Source organism: Lagopus leucura, unplaced genomic scaffold (assembly GCF_019238085.1).
Source record: "Lagopus leucura isolate 7727_CA_CO unplaced genomic scaffold, USGS_WTPT01 Super-Scaffold_1, whole genome shotgun sequence".
In the NCBI taxonomy this organism is placed as follows: domain Eukaryota; kingdom Metazoa; phylum Chordata; class Aves; order Galliformes; family Phasianidae; genus Lagopus; species Lagopus leucura.
The window spans coordinates 36,001,292-36,018,649 of record NW_024962250.1 but is presented as its reverse complement, the minus strand read 5'-3'; the positions used below and the strand labels follow the sequence as shown (position 1 = coordinate 36,018,649).

Genomic DNA, 17,358 nt, shown 5'->3' with positions numbered 1-17,358 from the left:
CAAGGCTGCTGTCAGTTCCTACAGTTAATCCTCATTCTCTCATCTTGCAGAGGCTTCCCTGTTGCGCTGCTTTCCTGCAAGCGCTCTGTGTTCCATCTTCATTTTATGCTTATGAAAGATGGGATAAGTGATAATTTATGCTAAGATTAGCCTCCTTTTAGTTAAGCATGAGATTGTAGACATGCGGTTGAGAGAAGATGGTTCAGGAGGTCACTAGTCCACAGCATTCAGTGAGGCAACACCATGGCACAGCCACAGAAACCGGATGTGAATTTGCTGAACAGTGGGGGGCTGCTGACAGCAGAGCCTAAGGGCCGGCAGCAAATAGTGAAAAAATAGCCCCAAGCATCTTCAGAGATGAGTGGCAAATGCTTTTCTACAATGTGCTTCAAGTGTTGTGGGAAGTGTATTCCCACTGTCCCTACTTGCAGCGCTGATTCATCAATAGGTTTGGTGGGTTGTTGGTTTCTTAGCTCATTTGGCAGTCCCGTACTTGACCCATCACCTAGGACACAAAGAATGCTTAATCTCTTCTAGATGACAACTGGAAGGTTGTCTTCCCTTCCTGTTGCCTGGAGCAAAAAATCAATTAAGTGAGGTACGTTCTCTGTGGGCGACATGTGAGCCCAGATCCTTGGCTGCTGTGATGGCCATTCCCTGAGTTGTGCCGTGATGAGAGCCACACATCACATTGCTAGGAAACAATACAGATTTTTTCAATCTTATCCACCTTCTGCCCCGTTATCTATCTCCTGTGTGCCATACTCCTTGCTATTACTGTCCTCCCATGGAGCAACGGAATAATTGAGTTCTGTGCAAGGTGATTTCAGAGGGACGGATTGGAGCTGACGCTGGAGGTAGCGCACGTTACTGCTGCCTGCATCCCCTCTCCACCTGAAATGAGGGGAAATGGCCTCATGCTGATGGCCTGTGCTTAGCTCTCATGGAGAACTGTACCCTAATTAGAACCCACTGCCTACCCTCCAGAGAGGAGCAGTTACCAAATGCAAGTTATTATAATGAATGAATGCCAGCAAACACGTCTCGTTAGGGAGCTTTTGAAATGACGGTTCCTTGTGGTTGCCTGATGTGTGCTTCTGTCTCTAGGCTGAGATTTCAGCCAAAAGAACACAATTTCTCCCCTTTTTAGGGAGGGAGGAGGCCGCGTGTATTCTTTTTAAGGATGGCCTCCACTGGAAGCCACTTGCAGGCTCGACGTATGCTCCATGGCCTGCATTGCAACGTGCCAACACGCTGCGAAGCAATTAATATCCTTACGACATGAGTGGGCATCGCTGAGCTCCCCGTTGGTATGAATGGGGACGTCGAGGCAGCTCCAACCATGGCTTCATGTGGTTCTTCAGCAGCACCTGTAGTCATTTCCTGGAGGCTCTCCCATCAATCATAACAGCTATGGATGCAGTTTTAAAGACAGATTTTGGCAAATGTGAAGGAAAGAAAGACCCCTATGACTGAGGCGCCTTGTCAGGTGTTTCGGCTGAGGTTATGCTTAAATCCGGGCCCCGGCTGCCCTTAACCCCGCAGTAAAGCTGCGGCTCCTGCAGTGACCTACAGTGACAGGTTTCAGGCGGCAGAAAAACCGCTGCCAGGAGCAGAACTCCCATCGCACGCTGTACCTGATCCGCGGATCCCCGCCGTCTCTTCCTCCCGGCTGCGTTTCCGCTCGCAGCCGGCATTCAAGCCGCGAACCGCGGCTCAGCCTTCGGGAGGATCCTCTTGACTTCTCCCGTTGTGCATCTGCTGCTGCTGCCGCGCGCCCTGCGCGGGGAAGGATGGTGGCGAGGGACGGTGCTCCGCGAACGGGGCAGGATGCCGAGCCGGGGTGGGGAGGGCCGCCGCTCCGCCGCGGGGAGGCTGCGTGAGCGGAGGGGCTGCGCGGCGGGGGGGCGGGAGGCGGGGGGCTGCCGGCAGCGCCCTCCCCGCCGGCCCGGGGGGCGCGGCTGCGGCGGGAGGCGGCGGCAGCGCAGCCGCGCAGGGGCCGCGCAGAGCCGCGTTCGGGCCGCGCCGCAGGTGAGGTGCCGAGGGGACCCGCGGGGATGGGGAGCGGGGACACGGAAGAGGGGAGGGTTGGAAGGGGGCGGCACCCCGAGTTCGGGAGCCCGCGCGTCTCTTCTGGGGGGCTGCGGGCGGGAGGAGCGGCGGCGCTCGGCGGCTCGCGGTCTCCTTGCCGATGCCCACGAAGCGCCCCCAGACTCGTCGGGACGCGGGCTCCAGAGCTGGGGTGCGCTCAGGGCGCCGGGCTTCGTCTTTCCCACGTGGCTGCCGAGCGCATTTTCCGCTTCGGAAGCAGCGAACGGAACGCAACGTGCGCTGCGGGCTGCAGCCCCTCCGGTAGCGCGGAGCCTCGGAGCCTCCAGCGCCCCCGGGAGCGGCAGCTGCAGCCCCGAGCCGGACGGCGCCGCCACGCGGCTCTGCTGCGCCCGGAGAGCTCCGGGAAGCGCCGGACGGCCGCGAGAAGTTGGGCTGCAGCGCGCTCCTTCCTTTCCCAAACGTTCCCTTTGTGCCTTTGATTTTTGCAAGGGTGACAGCGCTGATGGACGCGTGTGCTGTTAATTGAGGTTGCCATGGGAGGCGTGCATGTAGCGTAGATGTGCTTCTTTCTTGCCGTGTGATTTCGCTTTTGTATTCCTCCTCTTGTATTCGGCGTTTTGCATTTTGTCAGTTGGTGCATTAAAAAATAAAAATATCGGCGGTCTCGGGGTGTGATTTCCCGGGCTGCAAAGTGTGAGAAGAAAGTGGTGGGGGAAGATGGAGCCAAGTGTAGGAGCAGGAAATATATGCTTGTGTGAGTAATATAGATTTGTCATAATATGAGCAATTAGAAAAAAATACAGCCACTTCTGCCATGCAAAGTAGTGTTTTCTGTGTTGGAACAGCACTAAGTTGGCATAATAGTGGCTGTATTTTGCCTTTGGATATTGGTATCCAGAGGTAGAATTGCTTTTCTGTCCCTTGTCTGCATCCCAGGCTGAAATACTCTGCTCAGAATTACTTCTCAATCCTTTGATTTTTGCTCTGCGCTTCTTACCACTTGTTCACTGTGTTGCAGGTCAGAGCTGGGAGAATCAAGCACGATCAGAGGCAAACTTCACTCAACCCGTGTCAGGAGCTGATCAGAATCCAAGGCACAGCAGCAGCTGATTGGCACTGGGGGGCAGAACACCTCCACTCACTGCCTCCACGTTGCTTCAAGCAAGTTCCTTGCTCCCGTCGTACTGTCCATGGGCTGAATAAAAGTTGTTAACTCTTGGCTTGACTTGTCATCCTTTGGGGGAGTAAAACTGAGGTCGGACTGTCCATTCAATGGTGTACTGTTAAAGGAGCACGACCTGAAGTGGGGTATCTCAGAGGTGAGAGTGACTGGTTCTTCAAGTCTGCCTAGGACTCCTTGGAGAGGCAATAAGGAGAGTAAGAAGATGCAATGGGAATTATGAAGTGAATGCAATAGCTTCATTGGAACAGCTCTGCACATTGCCACGCCTGCTTGTTAAGAAGCAACTACTGTTGTTTTGAGGACAATTTAGGGAAAAAGCCATTTGAGCATTTCTGCAGCTTTTATGCATTAATCAAGAAAGTCAATACACAGACGAAGGAGAGGTGCAAATATGGCAAAGGCTGCTAAGGAGATACAAATGGAGAACCCGAGCGAGCTGGAGACTCCTAGCGTGGGGACACCATGTCCCCCATTGGAAGAACAGGCAGAAAAACCCTCCATGCTCTGTTTTAAGAAGCGGAAGAAGTCCTGTAAGAAGGGGCTGACAGCTAAGGATGCATGTGCGGGAGCTTCTGGAGCCTCGGAGGAGAAAAATCAATGCATCAGCACAGACCCAGGGGAGGCAAAAGCTTCTGCTCGATTGCGACCCTCCAGAGGAGCCTGGGCAGCTCTCAAAAGTCTCACAAAACCTCGGAGAGGGCAGAAATCCTCTTCACGGAAGAAGGTGTCTTCTGATTCCCAGGTGCAGCTAGAGATGGATGTGGAGGACAGCTGTGCACAAGGTCTTCCAAGGAAAAAGGCCAGCACAGGGGTGAAGATGCCCTGTGTGCGCTTCTTGAGAGGCAAGAAAAAGCCCAGCCCTTCAGAGGTGGTGGAGGAGTCAGAGGACAGCGTTCAAGCAAACGAAGTGATGGGCATTTTGAATAAAGCCATTGAAGAGCTGGAGGACATGGCCCCAGCAGAGCCCTGCAACAAGGCTGAGACTCTCAGTCTGCTCCCTGCAGAGGACATGGCCCCAGCAGAGCCCTGCAACAAGGCTGAGTCCGTCAGCCCCCTCCTTGCAGAGGACATGGCCCCAGCAGAGCCCTGTGACAAGGCCAAATCCCATAGCCTGCTCCCTGCACAAAATTCGGCCCCAGCAGAGCCCTGTGACAAGGCTGAGTCCCTCAGCCCACTCGCTGCAGAGGACATGGCCCCAGCAGAGCCCTGTGACAATGCCAAATCCCATAGCCTGCTCCCTGCACAAAACTCAGCCACAGCAGAGCCCTGTGACAAGGCTGAGTCCCTCAGCCCACTCTCTGCAGAAGATGTGGCCCCAGCAGAGCCCTGTGGCAGTGCTGTAGCCCTAAGCCTGCAGCCTGCAGAGGACATGGCCACAGCAGAGCCCTGTGACAAGGCTGAAGCCCTAAGCCCGCTGCCTGCAGAGGACCAGGGCATATCAGCAGAAGGTGCCAATGCCAATGGGAGGAGTGAGTCCTCGGGAGAGGCCAGACCAGAAGTGGATGAACATGCAGAGTGCATCGCTCAGTCAGAAATAACCAGTTTGGAGCCTGTCAATGAACCTGTGCAGGAAAAGCTGCCTGAGGGGAGTCAATCTGCAGCCCAAGTGGAAGAGAGGGAAGTCACTCCTGAAGCACCGGTTTCCACAGATCAACCCAATGGCACCCCTGAAATCACCGAGGTGCAGGAAATAGCCACAATCTGCAAGGAGCTTCCTGAAAGGGATGAGTCGGAGAGGAACACTGATCTCCCCAAGGAGTGCAAATCTGAGGAGACCACGATGGATTTCAGTCCATCGGTGTCTAAGGATGATGCAATGAGTGTGCAGAGCAGCTCCAGCCATCAGGAGAAACCTGAAGTCAACATGGGCACCAGCGTTGGTATCGTCATCACCATCACTGAAGCCGTGGACTCTGACGACACCGATTCTGACCAGGCCTATGAGCCATCCCCGGTTTTACACCACAAGAAGCAAAAAGGGAATAAAAAATCCAGTGGGAGCTTTGATTTTGGTCAAAAAGAAGGCCCTGGGGCTGGCAGTGATGCTGTGGTGGAAGAGAAAGGTCTGGGCGAGAAGGAGCACAGGACTTCAGATCAGTACGAGTTGCTCCTCATAGAAACGGCGTCTTCCCTTGTGAAGGCGGCCATCCAGTCATCCATAGAGCAGCTGGTCAACGAGATGGCTTTGGAACAGAATAAACACAACAGTTTTCTGTGAGGGTGATGATGCCCCCAGATTAGGGTGATTCCAAGCTACTTTGGCCTGAGGAGGGAAGCAAGAGGACTCTGGAGGCCACTGCTTAGTTAACTCTGCATGCCTGTGAAGTTGTGTGTGTGTTCACGTGTATGAAGCTGGTGCTGGGGCATGGGACGGGCCGTGCTGAGCACAGCGAGTGCACTCGGCCTGGCTGCAGGAAAGTGCAAGTGTTGTGGTGTTTTCATTTACTAGCATCTTTATGTTGAGGCCGTGTTTCTGCTGTCTTCCATTCCAGACTTCCCTGCTGTTAGTGGTTTAAACGTTAATGTGCTTTTAGGAGGAGGCTCCGCAGGCAGCGGGAAACCTCCTGCCACTGGGTTCGGTTCAGTGAGCGTTGAGCACAGCTGGAGGTTTGCTCAGTGGGTACAAGGGAGGGAGAAGGGGCTGAGATGTGCAGTCAGTGGCATCGATGCCAAGCAGTTAGCACTGCATTCGGAGGTATAGGAAACCGTGGTCTGAAGTCCCATTAGGTAGAACTGAGCGAATGCAGTGAGCAGCACAGTTTGGCCAGCCTAAGGCCCCAGCCTACTCCTCCGGCCTATTCCCTTGTCAGAAGCAGCCTGTGTATCATCCATCCCACTGCAGTGCAGCATCAGGTCTCCTTGCTGACTTCAGGCTGCACAAACACCAAGAGCATGCCCTCGCTTTGTCTGCTGGGGCCCATTGCACTGCTAAGTACAGGCCTCCCCATGGTGTAGTGATGAGGGCCAGGCTGGAGCATGCTGGCCACAGGGAGCCCCTGGCCTTGCCTTCTTTTGTCTGCCACAGTGAAACTTCCCTTGGATATGATGTTTTTGTTTTCTTTTGTTATTAATGTATGGCATGTCATATAAATAGCAGTGTGCTGCATGCAGTCAACTCTTGCCTCGGTGTTGAAATAGCATGGTAGCAAGGATGTGCTGCAGGCCATGGAATTGCTCCAGGCTGGGAGGGGATTTGGACGCTGGGTGTGTCTATGTGTCCATCCATCCCTTCACTTCGCAGAGACCCCCTGCAGAAATCCCAGCTGGCTCCGTGGTGGCCAGTCCAAAACGCACCCTGAACACCGGAGCCATCTCACCAAAGTCCTCAGGGAAAACCCAGACACGAGGGCTGGGGACACTGCCACAAAACACCCAGACAGGCCAACTGCTGTCAGAAAAATACAAACTGCTCTGTTAAGGAGGTGTGCATGCAGCGTGTGCACACACGTGGTGCATGCGGGTCCACATCGCCTCTCACTGCCAGCCCTCTGGAAGAAAGGGGCCTTTTGATAATTTAGGATTGCAGCTGTGCTGTTGGGATTTACACACTGCTGCGTGAAAGTCTGCCTTTTCTGCTGAGAAAGTTCTCCTGCCCCATTCTCAGCCTGTACAGAAATAGCCGCCTCCCCTGGCAACTGCTCAGTGACCACAGTGGCGACACAGAGGTTTTCTGCTCTGCGCTGTAAGAACACCAGGGCTGACAATACTCCAAGAACCCAGTGCACAACCGTGTTTTGAACTTTGAGAAAGGATCTGTGCTGCTGCGAGAGAAGCACCAGCAGTGAGTGCCATGGTGTCTTTCTGTGCACGTTAAATTTGGAAAAAATCAGACTGACATTTTTTTTTTCCTGTGAATTTATTTAACGTGATCAATAATTCAGCGTGTATATTAATGGCTCTGCACTTCCTATTGTTCCTTTCAGGCATTTTGCCATCATTTTGAAAGGGGCTTTTTCAGGACTGTGTATGGCTTTGGAGCTGCTGCAGCACCTGGAAAGAGCTGTGCTTGTGCTGGAGCTGTGCCCTGGGCTGTGTGGGCACTGGGATGGGTTGGTGCCGATGGAATGGCTGCAGCATCTCCATGCCTTGGCTGCAGGGGCACCTCTGGGTTCTCAGCAGGAGATGCCAAAACCCCCGGGCATGGCCAGGCTCTTGTCTCCATGTGCTGAGCAGTTTGGGGAGGATTTAATGCTACATCAAAACAAAACAGTACATTGCAGGAGGAGGCACTCCTTGCAATGGGGAGAGAAGAGCAGCATTGTGTGGGTCCAGCCCAGAGCCTGCAGGACTGACAGCTGCTCTGTACCCAGGGCTGTGTTTGCATCCTTTTCATAGCTGTTTTCCCTCTGTTCCACTCATACATGTAACTTGCAATTAGTTCATTAAAGTTGAGTGTACCTCTTGTTTTCTTGACTTGTAATTAACTGGGCATAGAGATTTTGTACCTGAGCTGATGTGCCATCCAGTAATGTGCAGCATTTCCAGATGGCCATCTGGTGAGTAGAAGCCTTCACGTTAATAGACCTGAAATGTTTTAAGACTCATTCTTCCTGCGTTTTTTTTTCTTAAATAAGGTTTCCTTCTGGTTGCTGCCCTGTCTTTTCCACTCACAGATTCCTGAAAGCCCCCAGACTCCAGCAGGTATTTGTGAAGGACTCCAGATCTCATCTGGCTCAGAAGAGCAGCCCAGCAATTGAATCCCCCCATTGGATGAGCTGCTTTGCCAGTGGAACAGACTGCAGAGCCCAAGCTCCCTGTGTATGAGGCTCCTAATGACTTGAGGCACTTTACAGCATATTAAAAAGTTGAAAAAAATGTACATTTTAAATAGCATTAACACTGATTATTCTTTCAGGTTTGCAGAACAAAACACAGACTTCTAATGCCTGTTAATGATTTCATTAAGTTTCTCTGCTCCCCCATTACGATGAGAGAATTGGACGTTAATGAATCACAGGACCCGTACACTTTTGGAGCAGAACCATTCTGAGAAGCACGAGGCTGCTTGGCTGCACAAGAGCACCAGAGAAGGTTCAGGACTGTTTCCTCCTCACGACTGTAAGAAATGGGCACAGTGCATAGTCTGGGCCTGCTCTGGCTGGTTGGGATTGCCTCTGGGCCATCTGCCTCCTCGTCACTCTGCTGCCCTGCTCGGATATGGAAGTGTTACTTTGTAGCTGCATCGCAATTAATTAATTTGCTCTCCTGCTCACCCCCCGGTCTGCACTGCTGCTTTCTTTCCCAGCTGTTTCCTGCACTCCTTTTGGCAGCTATTGCTCAGCTTGCTGTTCAACAAGTCCCCTGCCTCTGCTTTGCCCAGGGGGCACTGCAGTGTGCAGTGAGGCCCAATCTGCTGCTGGAGGGACTACAGCAAGTGGGAACCCAGCACTGGAATTGATGCTTTCCCTGCATAAATGATGGATGTTTTCATACGTGTGCTTACATCACAGGAAAATTCAAGAGTTTTGTCATAGGTGCCCAAAATAAACTGGGCAAGCTCGTGTAGTACATGGGAATTCTGTGCTTGGAAGTGATGGGTGGAAGTGGGACCCTGCTGGTGGACCAGCAAAGCCCTCCTATCGCTCATCCTCCACATAGAGGACTTCCACATCTGTAACTCAAAATAATGAAACGCTCCAAGGGAACAGATTGATTTAAATAATTTCTTTAATGTTCTTTTACATCTGCAGTTTTGTTTCCCAGAGAAACGGTTCTTGTTAGCTCTTGTTGGGTGGTATTACAATAATGAAGTATTTAATTTGCAGCCAGATAAAATCTTTACATTAAATGTGTTTTTGTTTAACTAATCAGAGGATGTTATTGCTTGTATGGTTATTTAAGGAACAGTATAGATCAGCATTTTTGGGAGGCACCATTGTCACATTTCTTTTTGCAGCTCGCTGTGGAAAACACAGTTCTTTGCTAACAGTGTGGCTGTTCTGCAACAAACTCAAAGTCCATTCAGCTTGGAAGTGGATGTCAGTGAAAAATACCCCCCAGCCACCATTTACAAACTGCTGTTATAACATACAAATTGACAAACACGCTGGATACAAAAGGGAGAGACACCAAGAAAAACCCTTTTGTAACTCAAATGAGTGAGATGAAGGCATCATGCCCCACTAGAGCTGGGTACAGCCCCCATCACCCCATAAGTTTGACCTCGGCAGCAGCTGCATGGCTTCACCAGGACGATTTAGCTCGGCTGGAACTGAGGCACCGAGGTGCTGTGCTGTGCTGCACCTTTGTTTTGAGGGCGGAGGTGTCTGGGTCAGAATATTTCATGCAAGAGTTTCCGCTATTAGGCTGCCTTTGAAGCTGCGTCATTACTGTTTCTTAATGAAACATGCAAATCCCACATGTGCTGTGATTGCATTTCAAGGAATTCAGTCCTGACATTGCTCCAACTGTAAATACCTAACTGGCGTGCCATTTAGGGCTTCATTCGTCTTTTCCTCCCCAGTTTTCTTTGCTCAGAATAGCTTCTCCTAGTGCTGGACCGCCAGGACGCCCACACAGAGAGCTTCTTTTTGGCAGGAGCAGAGAAGAGAAGCCTGTCAGCTCCTTACCCAGCAGCAAAGCTGGAGCTGAGCTCGGTGGTGTGTCACATCGTGCTGCTGGCTGCTGCCTGTGGGAGGGACGTGATGAGCTGAGGATGAACCTCCTCCTGGGCCACTGGGAGCCAATGGCCCGAAGCCTGTGCCTGCTTATGGAACATGGAAATGAAATGGGAAATAAGATTGAATTGCATGTGCTGATGGTTTTCACTACAGTTCTGAAAGCTTTGCCTGCACTCAATTTACGCCTTCCACCTCCATCATATTTAAGAACTATTCATTACCAGTATTAATGCTCTTTCCAGCAAGCTCATGAGAGCGGCGTTTCACGGTTTATTTCCATTCTCACGTTCAGTGCTCCGAGTTTACAATGTGCTTCCTGCTGTCAGTGCGGGGGCTGTGTCCCAGTGCCCTGTGGCCCTGCTGCAAGGCACTGTGTGGGCAGCCCACCGAGCTGAAGGCTGGAGGTTATTGTTGTTGTTCTGCTTGGAATAAAGGAGCAGAGAGAGCCTGCGTCACCTCCTGGCAGCCAGCATCCCCCCCCCGACTCTAGGTGTTCATTGAAGGGGGGTCAGACCAGATGACCTCTAAGGGTCCCTTCCAACTCAAACAATTCCATGATGTGGAAGTTGTGCAGCATGCGCTGGTCAACAGCATTCAATTACCCACGGAAATGATGTCTCACTGCACTTGATGGCATCCCCAGGGCTAATGGGCACTGGAGGAGCACTCTGCACTAATGCTTTGGGACTGGGCTGAGCACTCACCTGCAGTGCATGAGGCCATAGACAATGCCCTTTCATTGGCCATAGCCGAGGACCTCTCATGCTCCTGCTTCATCAAAGCTTTGGCGTCCACAGAGCTTTTACAAGCCTCCAAGCATCACTCCAGGTCTTTAGAGTCACAGAATGATATAACCGTTCAAGTTGGAAGGAGCTCTTAAAGGCCATCTGGTCCAACCTCCCCTGCAAAGAACAGAGCTCCACAGCTCCATTAGGTGCTCAGAGCCCTGTCCAGCCTGACCTTGGGTGTCTGCAGGGGCAGAGCACCCACCACTTCTCTGGGCAACATGTTCAGCCTTTGTTTACCTAAGCCCATGTGCACTGATTGATCAATCACAGGCAACAGAAAGGAATTACCAGGATCATTATCCTGCACACAGGGACAAAGCTTTCATTTTTCCTGGCTGTACATATCAGGCAGATTTTTCCAGCATGCCCTGCCTCAGAGTTGAGTATACAATAGCCCAAGTGTGTTCTACATACAAGGGTAAAACCTCTTCCTATGTGCCCAGGAGCAGCTACTGTTCTTGCTTAGAAGATGGAGCTGCCTTCCAAATGATTTTCTATGATTTTCTAAGGCTGAGAGCAAGCGATGCCTGCAAGGGGAGGTTGCAGCGTGCAGTTCTGTCTCTCCAGCTTCTTCTGCTGCTTTAATTGTAACAGCGCTTTAACACTCAGAAGAAAAATGCTGAAAATACATTTCTTCTTCTATTGCAAATGATGAGAAAATGCCTTTCACCGACGTTTGATGTCACAGATGTTCAGTGCCACAAAGATGAACCAAAGCACACCCTAAAAGGGGGAGGAATGGTAAGGAATATCAGAGATGTGCTGAGCACAGTGCTGCCTGAGATGGAGCTGTAGTGTTACAGAGGTGCTCCTGCAATAGGTGTGCACAAACCACAGCTGACGCACGGATGGACATCGCTTCTGGCCCAGCTCACCGCCTTCATTGAAGCTGCCTTTAATGGCCAAAACCAAACCAACATTTCCTGTTGTCCCCGATACTGAGCCCTTTGTTGACTACACTGTGTTCAAAGCATCCCCACCATGGGTTTATCTGTCCTGCTGATCTCGGCAGGACTTGCAAATACATCAAGGGCCACTGACTCTCAACACAGATGAGTTCAGATGAGTTAGAGATCTCGCTGAGGTCACCAAGTGCCCATGGACTGCTCAACTGTCTAAAAACTGTCATTTTCAGCTCACTTCTGCAGCTTCAACTTCCCTCCCACAGCTCTCTCTCTACCCAGCAGATTCCCCTTTGTGCTCCTGGAAGCAAACACATGAACCTGAATAGAGAATTGTCACAGCACTCCATTTTTTAGCCATCCCACTGAACTTCAGGGACCCAGTATGCAAGCAGCTGGCCCTGAGAGTCTGCTTGTTGGGAGGGTTTTGTTGTTTGCTCAACAAAACCTCTTTTTCCACCCAGCCCAGCTGCAGCCCCACCAGAGCAAGACGAACACCCGACAGGCACACAGTGGGCAGAGCAACTCAGCATCCATGCAAGCTCAGGGCCTGCTTGTTTTCCTCCTTTGTCTTAAAACACAACTTGGCGGCCGCTCCATCCCTTGCAGAGCTCAGCTCCCCTGCCCAGCAGCCACCCTCACAATGGCCTCCACGGGCTCTAAATGCAGCAGTGGTTTCATTCCAGATCCTACTCCAGAATGAGATGACAGCTCGAGGGTCCTGGCTGCAAAGAGATGTGGACCGGGCACGTTGACAGCAAACAATTCTCACCATTGTTCAAAACCTCCTTTCCTATACAATGACTCAATTCCGCAGGGGCTGGGGGATGTGTAATGAGTAATGGGGTTTGGGGTTACTGGAGCAGCTCACCAGGCCTCAGCTTCTCACTGCAGGAGGAATCTCAGTGCCATAAGTACAGCAATGTTGAGATGGGATGGATTGGAGCCCAGCTGGTGGGAAGCACGGGTATCTCTGGTGGAAAACTACTGAGGGATAAAACACCAGAGGAATGTGTACAATTTTAAACCCCCTCTTGGGCTTCAGAAATTGAGTAATGAAAGGCAAAGTCTACATCTTACCATCTTAGGTAAGGAATTAGGTAAGGGCTCCACAAGCAGAGAATAGCATGGTATGTATTTGTTTAAGGACCATAGACATGTAGCACTGAGGGATGTGGTTCATGGGCATGGTATGGGTGGGTTGATACGGGTTGATGGTTGGACTAAATGATTTCAGTGGTCTTTTCCAACCTGAATGATTCTATGACTATCTCCTAGCAAAGCCTTGCGAGCTGTTTAGGCCTGTAAAGACTTTGGTCAGGACGTGTTACTCAGAAGCTCCGTGAGTGGACGTTCCCTCACAGCTCCCATCCCTCAGAGCTCAGAAGGCCCAGGAATGGGAGCTGACCACAGAGAGGCATCAATGCATGTCTTGTTCATGCAGCAGCAGTTGAGGAGGGAGGAACAGGAAAAAACCCATGCGAAGCCCTTAAGCACATCTCAGAGTAGAATCACAGAATATCCCAAGTCAGAAGGGACCCAAAAGGATCGTCAAGTCCAACTCCTAGTTATGCAAGCAATATGCAAATAAATGTTAGCAATTCATTTGATGAGGACTCTAGGGCCTGTTGAAGTCAAGGTTGCCACCAATTCCCTTGAAAAGATGAGCCTTATGGCTCCCACGTGCATTTATGCAGAGATTTATTAACTGCAGTTATAAACACAAACTTTGGGACCTATCTCCTCATTTATTTTAATTAAAACCAAACTATTGGGGAAGAACAATGTATATATTTCCCTCTACATTTCCCTCAATCTAGAACCAGAAGAACAACTTTATGGGCCACAAACAGCCCTTGACGCCACTCCGTGTATTAGGGGATGTGTAAACCTCACACCCAGCGACACAACACGAACTCCAGTAAAGCAGGGCAAGAACAAGTTCACATCTATGAAAATGTAACCGAGTCACATGGAGGCTTCAAAGACTTAAGAGTTGAATTAGCTTGAGTTTAAAAGTTAGAGAGGTAAAAAAGTAAACACACAAACCAAACACACCATTCTTCACAGCTAGCTCAGTGAGAGGGCAACTCTGGCTGAGGACAACAGTCAGATCTGGCAGCTCAGTGCACAGAAAATGCCCCTAATCAGTGTCCAAAGGCTGCACAGGGAGAACTACTCTACCAGGATCGTATCCACGCTTTCCTGGATGAGATCAGACTCCAGTAAACACTCATCCAAGTGATCTTGGGACAAGCTGGAACTCTTCCCCACGCCATCACTGTCACTGTAGGGCCGGAACCTTGGGGTGAGGGGACTCTCCAGCCGTGGGCTGCGGCCGTGCTTGAGCTGCTTCCCCCGGTGTGCGTACATGTGCTCCAGCAGCTGGCTCTTCCGGAAAAACGTGCGGCCGCAGACAGTGCAGCCCAGTTTTCTCTTTCTCGAGAAGGAAAAGTTACAGTTCAGCTCCACCGGCTCGTGGTCCTTGGAGATGAGGGAGAGCTGCCCGATCTGCAGGGGCTCAAGCTCACCACAGCCCGCATGTTCCAGCGGGTTCTCATCCTCCCTGAGGAGGAAGGCTCCGAGGCGCTGCCCGCTCTCCCTGCCCTCCGTCAGGGGCTGCACCTCGCCGAGCCCACCGCTCTCCAGGATGGAGGCTGGCACACCGAACGGCAGTGAGCCTGAAACATGGGTGTGCAGGTGCTCCCGCAGCCCGGCCCGCGAGTCAAAGCGCTCCCCGCAGTAGTGACACAGGTGCACCCTGAGGCTGGCCTTGGCAAGGATGGGGTTTGCTCTGTCCGGGGAAGGAGGGCTGCAGCTCTGGGACACCACGGGCTCAGTCTCACATTTCTCCTGCTTGATGGAAACAGAAAGCTTGGGCACCTCCTCTGCTGGCCTGGCCAGCGCTGCGGGCTGGGCTGTGGGATGCGGGCCTGGCTGCTCACGGCTGCTGTCGTCCAGACCGATGGCGAGGGAGAGCTGCAGCTGCGGGTGCTCAGCTGGGGCAGAAGGCCGGCCCCCCACGCTGCCCAGCGTCTCCTTGGCGCCTGGCCGCTCCTTTGCTGCTTTGTGTGCAGTGGAGATCTGGATTCCATAGAGATTTGAGGACTGCACGGCCTCTGAGGGGAAGGCCTGGTTCATCTCGACAGCGAGGTGGGAAAGGTGGTCGGCGTGCAGGAAGCGGATGCCCTCCTCCAGCCGGCTCTGGCTGACCGCCTGCTTTGGGCCCTTCCCGGTGTACATGATGTGCAGGAGGTAGCTGAAAATGTCCGGCTGGATGTCTGCAGGCTGAATCTTTATGCACTCACTGAAACAAGACAGGTGATTAAGCACATCGTTGACTCCAAATTACAGCCCTGACCCATTATCTGCCCATTCATCTGCACCGTCATTGGCTTGCAGAATGCCGGCGCTGCTGCCTGGCTGCAGGTCCATGACGGCCAGTGCTCCTTGCCAAGGCCTGAAGGAGCGTGGTATGCACAGCAGTGCTCACACGTGTTTGTGTACGGACGGGGCTCTGAGCACCTGATGGTGCTGTAGGTGTCCTGTTTGTTGCAGGGGAGTTGGACCAGCTGGCTTTTAAGGGTTTCTTTCAACTCAAAGGATTCTATGATTCTGTGTATCTGGGTGATTGCAACGACAGCACACAGAGCCGCGGTGAAGAACTGTGAGCACAGCTGGCCTCTGTCTGCCCCACCTACGACGGCTCCTAGCCATGTGTGCCACCCTAAGGAGGCACAGAGTGTTTGTGTGCTCAGGTAATAAATCCAGCCGCCACTGCCATGTAATCTTTACAAGCTTTGCACCTAAGTGTCAGCAAACAACACCTACTGCTACAGAAGTTCGCTTGTCGTCTCACTTCCAAGCAATGGCTGTGTGTGGATGGCCAAGGATCAGGGCCTGCAGCATTGCCCCTATGGGAAAAGCTGAGAGCCCTGGGGCTGTTCAGCATGCAGGAGAGGAGACTGAGAGGGGATCTTATCAAGGCTTATAAATACCTAAAGGGCAGGAGTCAAGTGGATGGGGCCAGGCTTTTTTTGGTGGTGCCCAGTGACAGGACAAGGGCAATGGGCACAAACTGGAAGTTCCATTTGAACATGAGGAAAAATTTATTTACTGTGAGGGTGGCAGAGCGCTGGAACAGGCCGCCCAGGGAGGTGATGTAGTCACCTTCTCTGCAGGTATTCAAAACCACCTGGATGCTTTCTTGTGCAACCTACAATCAGGAACTGCTTTAGCAGGGGGCTGGGCTGGGGGATATCCAGAGATCCCTTCCAACCCCGGTGATTCTCTGATGATTTTCCTGGGCAGGTGCTGGAGGCCAGGAGCTCACTGCCATGGGCAGGAGGGAGAACAGAGAGAGGATTAATCCATCGCTGCAGTTCAGAGGTTAGGGCTCAAAGCCAACATCCCTATACCTGCAGAACCGCCCTGGGCTCAGTCGAGTGAAACATCCAGACAGGAGATTGGAATAAGTGGATGCTCACAGTGCTGGCCCTTATCTGCTGACTTCTGAAGTGCAGCAAAGAGATAAGGCCATGGCTCCTTGACTGCCTTGAGCCCACAGATCCTGTCAGGAGGAATCCAGCTGAGCCAGAAAACTGCCTGAGCCCCACAGGATCAGCTTTCTCCTTGGCTGGGGCAATTCCTGAGGCCATGGCAGCGCTGATGCTGGGAAGGCTGTGCAGGAACTGAGATGCGGGCCAGGTTAGGAAACAATCTCAGGCCACATAACATCCCCACTTGCGCTCTTTTAGATTGCAACTCCTTTAGAAAGAGGAAAAAGCAGAAAGCCGAGGAGAGCAGTAAGGAGATAGGAAGAGATCTGCACATCCTTACCTTGTCTGATGGATAAATATCATCTTAAAATAGTTTGAGAAAGCAGCGAGCACCGCTCTGTGGGCTTTGAAGTAAACATCTCCAATGGCAACTGTGCAGTCGCACAGGAAGCCGAACTCCCGCTGCATGTTCAGCTGCTGGAGCAGGAGCAGACTGTGGCCGGCCATGTCCATGGCGTGTCTGTGAGGAGGGCAGGAGGTTTGTCCCAGCACCAAGTCCCGTCAAGCGCACAGCACAGCCCCAGAGCCTCCTCCCGCTGCGCCCAGCTTCAGTAATTTCCCCACCACCCCCTCCCTCTCTCACGCACAGCGAAGACCACAGCACCGAGAGCCGCGCAGGTGCCAACTTTAACAACGCGTCAAAGCGCCGTCGCTCACCGCAGACCGCACCCGGCGCGGGGAAGCGCACAGAGGGCAGCCTGTGCCGCCCCACAAAGCCCTCACTGTGCTGCGCCCAGCCGCCCCGCGCCCGCCGGCCCCTTCTGCAAATACACGCCGATACGCGCTATTGTTCCCCCCTCCCCCGAATATCGCAGCCGGGGCACGAGGGCCGGGAGGAGCCGCTCGCCGCACCCCCCGCGCAGCCGCTCCGCACCGCTTACCCCCGCGGAAGCGCTGCCCCGACCCTGCGCGGCTCCGCCCGCTCCCTGCGCGGCGGATGGGGTGGGCGCAGCTCCCCCCGCGCTTCCTGCCGCCGGGCTGGGCCGTGCCGAGCCGTGCCGTGCCGGGCAGCCCACGCGTGGAAAAACTGAGGGAGGCGGCTGCGCGGAGGTTGCGCGGTCGCGGCGCGGCGCTGAACCTCCGTCCACGCGGCGATGGCGCAAATACCGCGCAAAACTTCTCCCCCTCGTCGCGTGTGATGGAGGGGCCGCTGCCCCGGGTTGATTTGGTGCCTGAGGGATTGGGCTTCATATATTTATTACTGAAAATGGCAGTGGGAATCACCGCTGCTGTGCTTTCTTCGTGGGGGTTTCG

General features: G+C 52.8%; 2 protein-coding genes across 5 annotated transcripts; one reads left to right on the top strand and one right to left on the bottom strand.

Annotated features, from left to right (window-relative positions):
• Positions 1–2,002: 2,002 nt before the first annotated feature.
• AKAP5 (A-kinase anchoring protein 5) lies at positions 2,003–6,213 on the top strand. The gene is made up of 2 exons (XM_042867574.1): positions 2,003–2,031; positions 3,071–6,213. The coding sequence occupies exon 2, from the start codon at positions 3,627–3,629 to the stop codon at positions 5,451–5,453; it is 1,827 nt and encodes a 608-aa protein (XP_042723508.1). The 5' UTR covers positions 2,003–2,031; positions 3,071–3,626; the 3' UTR covers positions 5,454–6,213.
• Positions 6,214–13,273: 7,060 nt separating this feature from the next.
• On the bottom strand, positions 13,274–17,030 carry ZBTB25 (zinc finger and BTB domain containing 25). 4 transcript variants are annotated; one of them, XM_042871453.1, is made up of 3 exons: positions 16,986–17,030; positions 16,385–16,564; positions 13,274–14,852 (listed from the first exon to the last, which is right to left on the bottom strand). In XM_042871453.1, exons 2-3 carry the CDS (start codon positions 16,555–16,557, stop codon positions 13,721–13,723), a joined length of 1,305 nt encoding a protein of 434 aa, XP_042727387.1. In that variant the 5' UTR covers positions 16,558–16,564; positions 16,986–17,030; the 3' UTR covers positions 13,274–13,720. The 4 variants fall into 4 exon arrangements, with proteins under 4 accessions (XP_042727387.1, XP_042727410.1, XP_042727401.1 ...); XM_042871476.1 differs by lacking the exon at positions 16,986–17,030 and adding an exon at positions 16,957–16,971; XM_042871467.1 differs by lacking the exon at positions 16,986–17,030 and adding an exon at positions 16,762–16,854.
• Between the last annotated feature and the right edge of the window lie 328 nt (positions 17,031–17,358).

Coding starts and splice junctions, on each gene's coding strand:
- AKAP5 (XM_042867574.1), top strand. CDS start 3,627: ATGGCAAAGGCTGCTAAGGAGATACAAATGGAGAACCCGAGCGAGCTG.
- ZBTB25 (XM_042871453.1), bottom strand. CDS start 16,557: ATGGACATGGCCGGCCACAGTCTGCTCCTGCTCCAGCAGCTGAACATG. Junction 14,853..16,384: donor ATATTTATCCATCAGACAAG/GTAAGGATGTGC, acceptor GTCTTGTTTCAG/TGAGTGCATAAAGATTCAGC.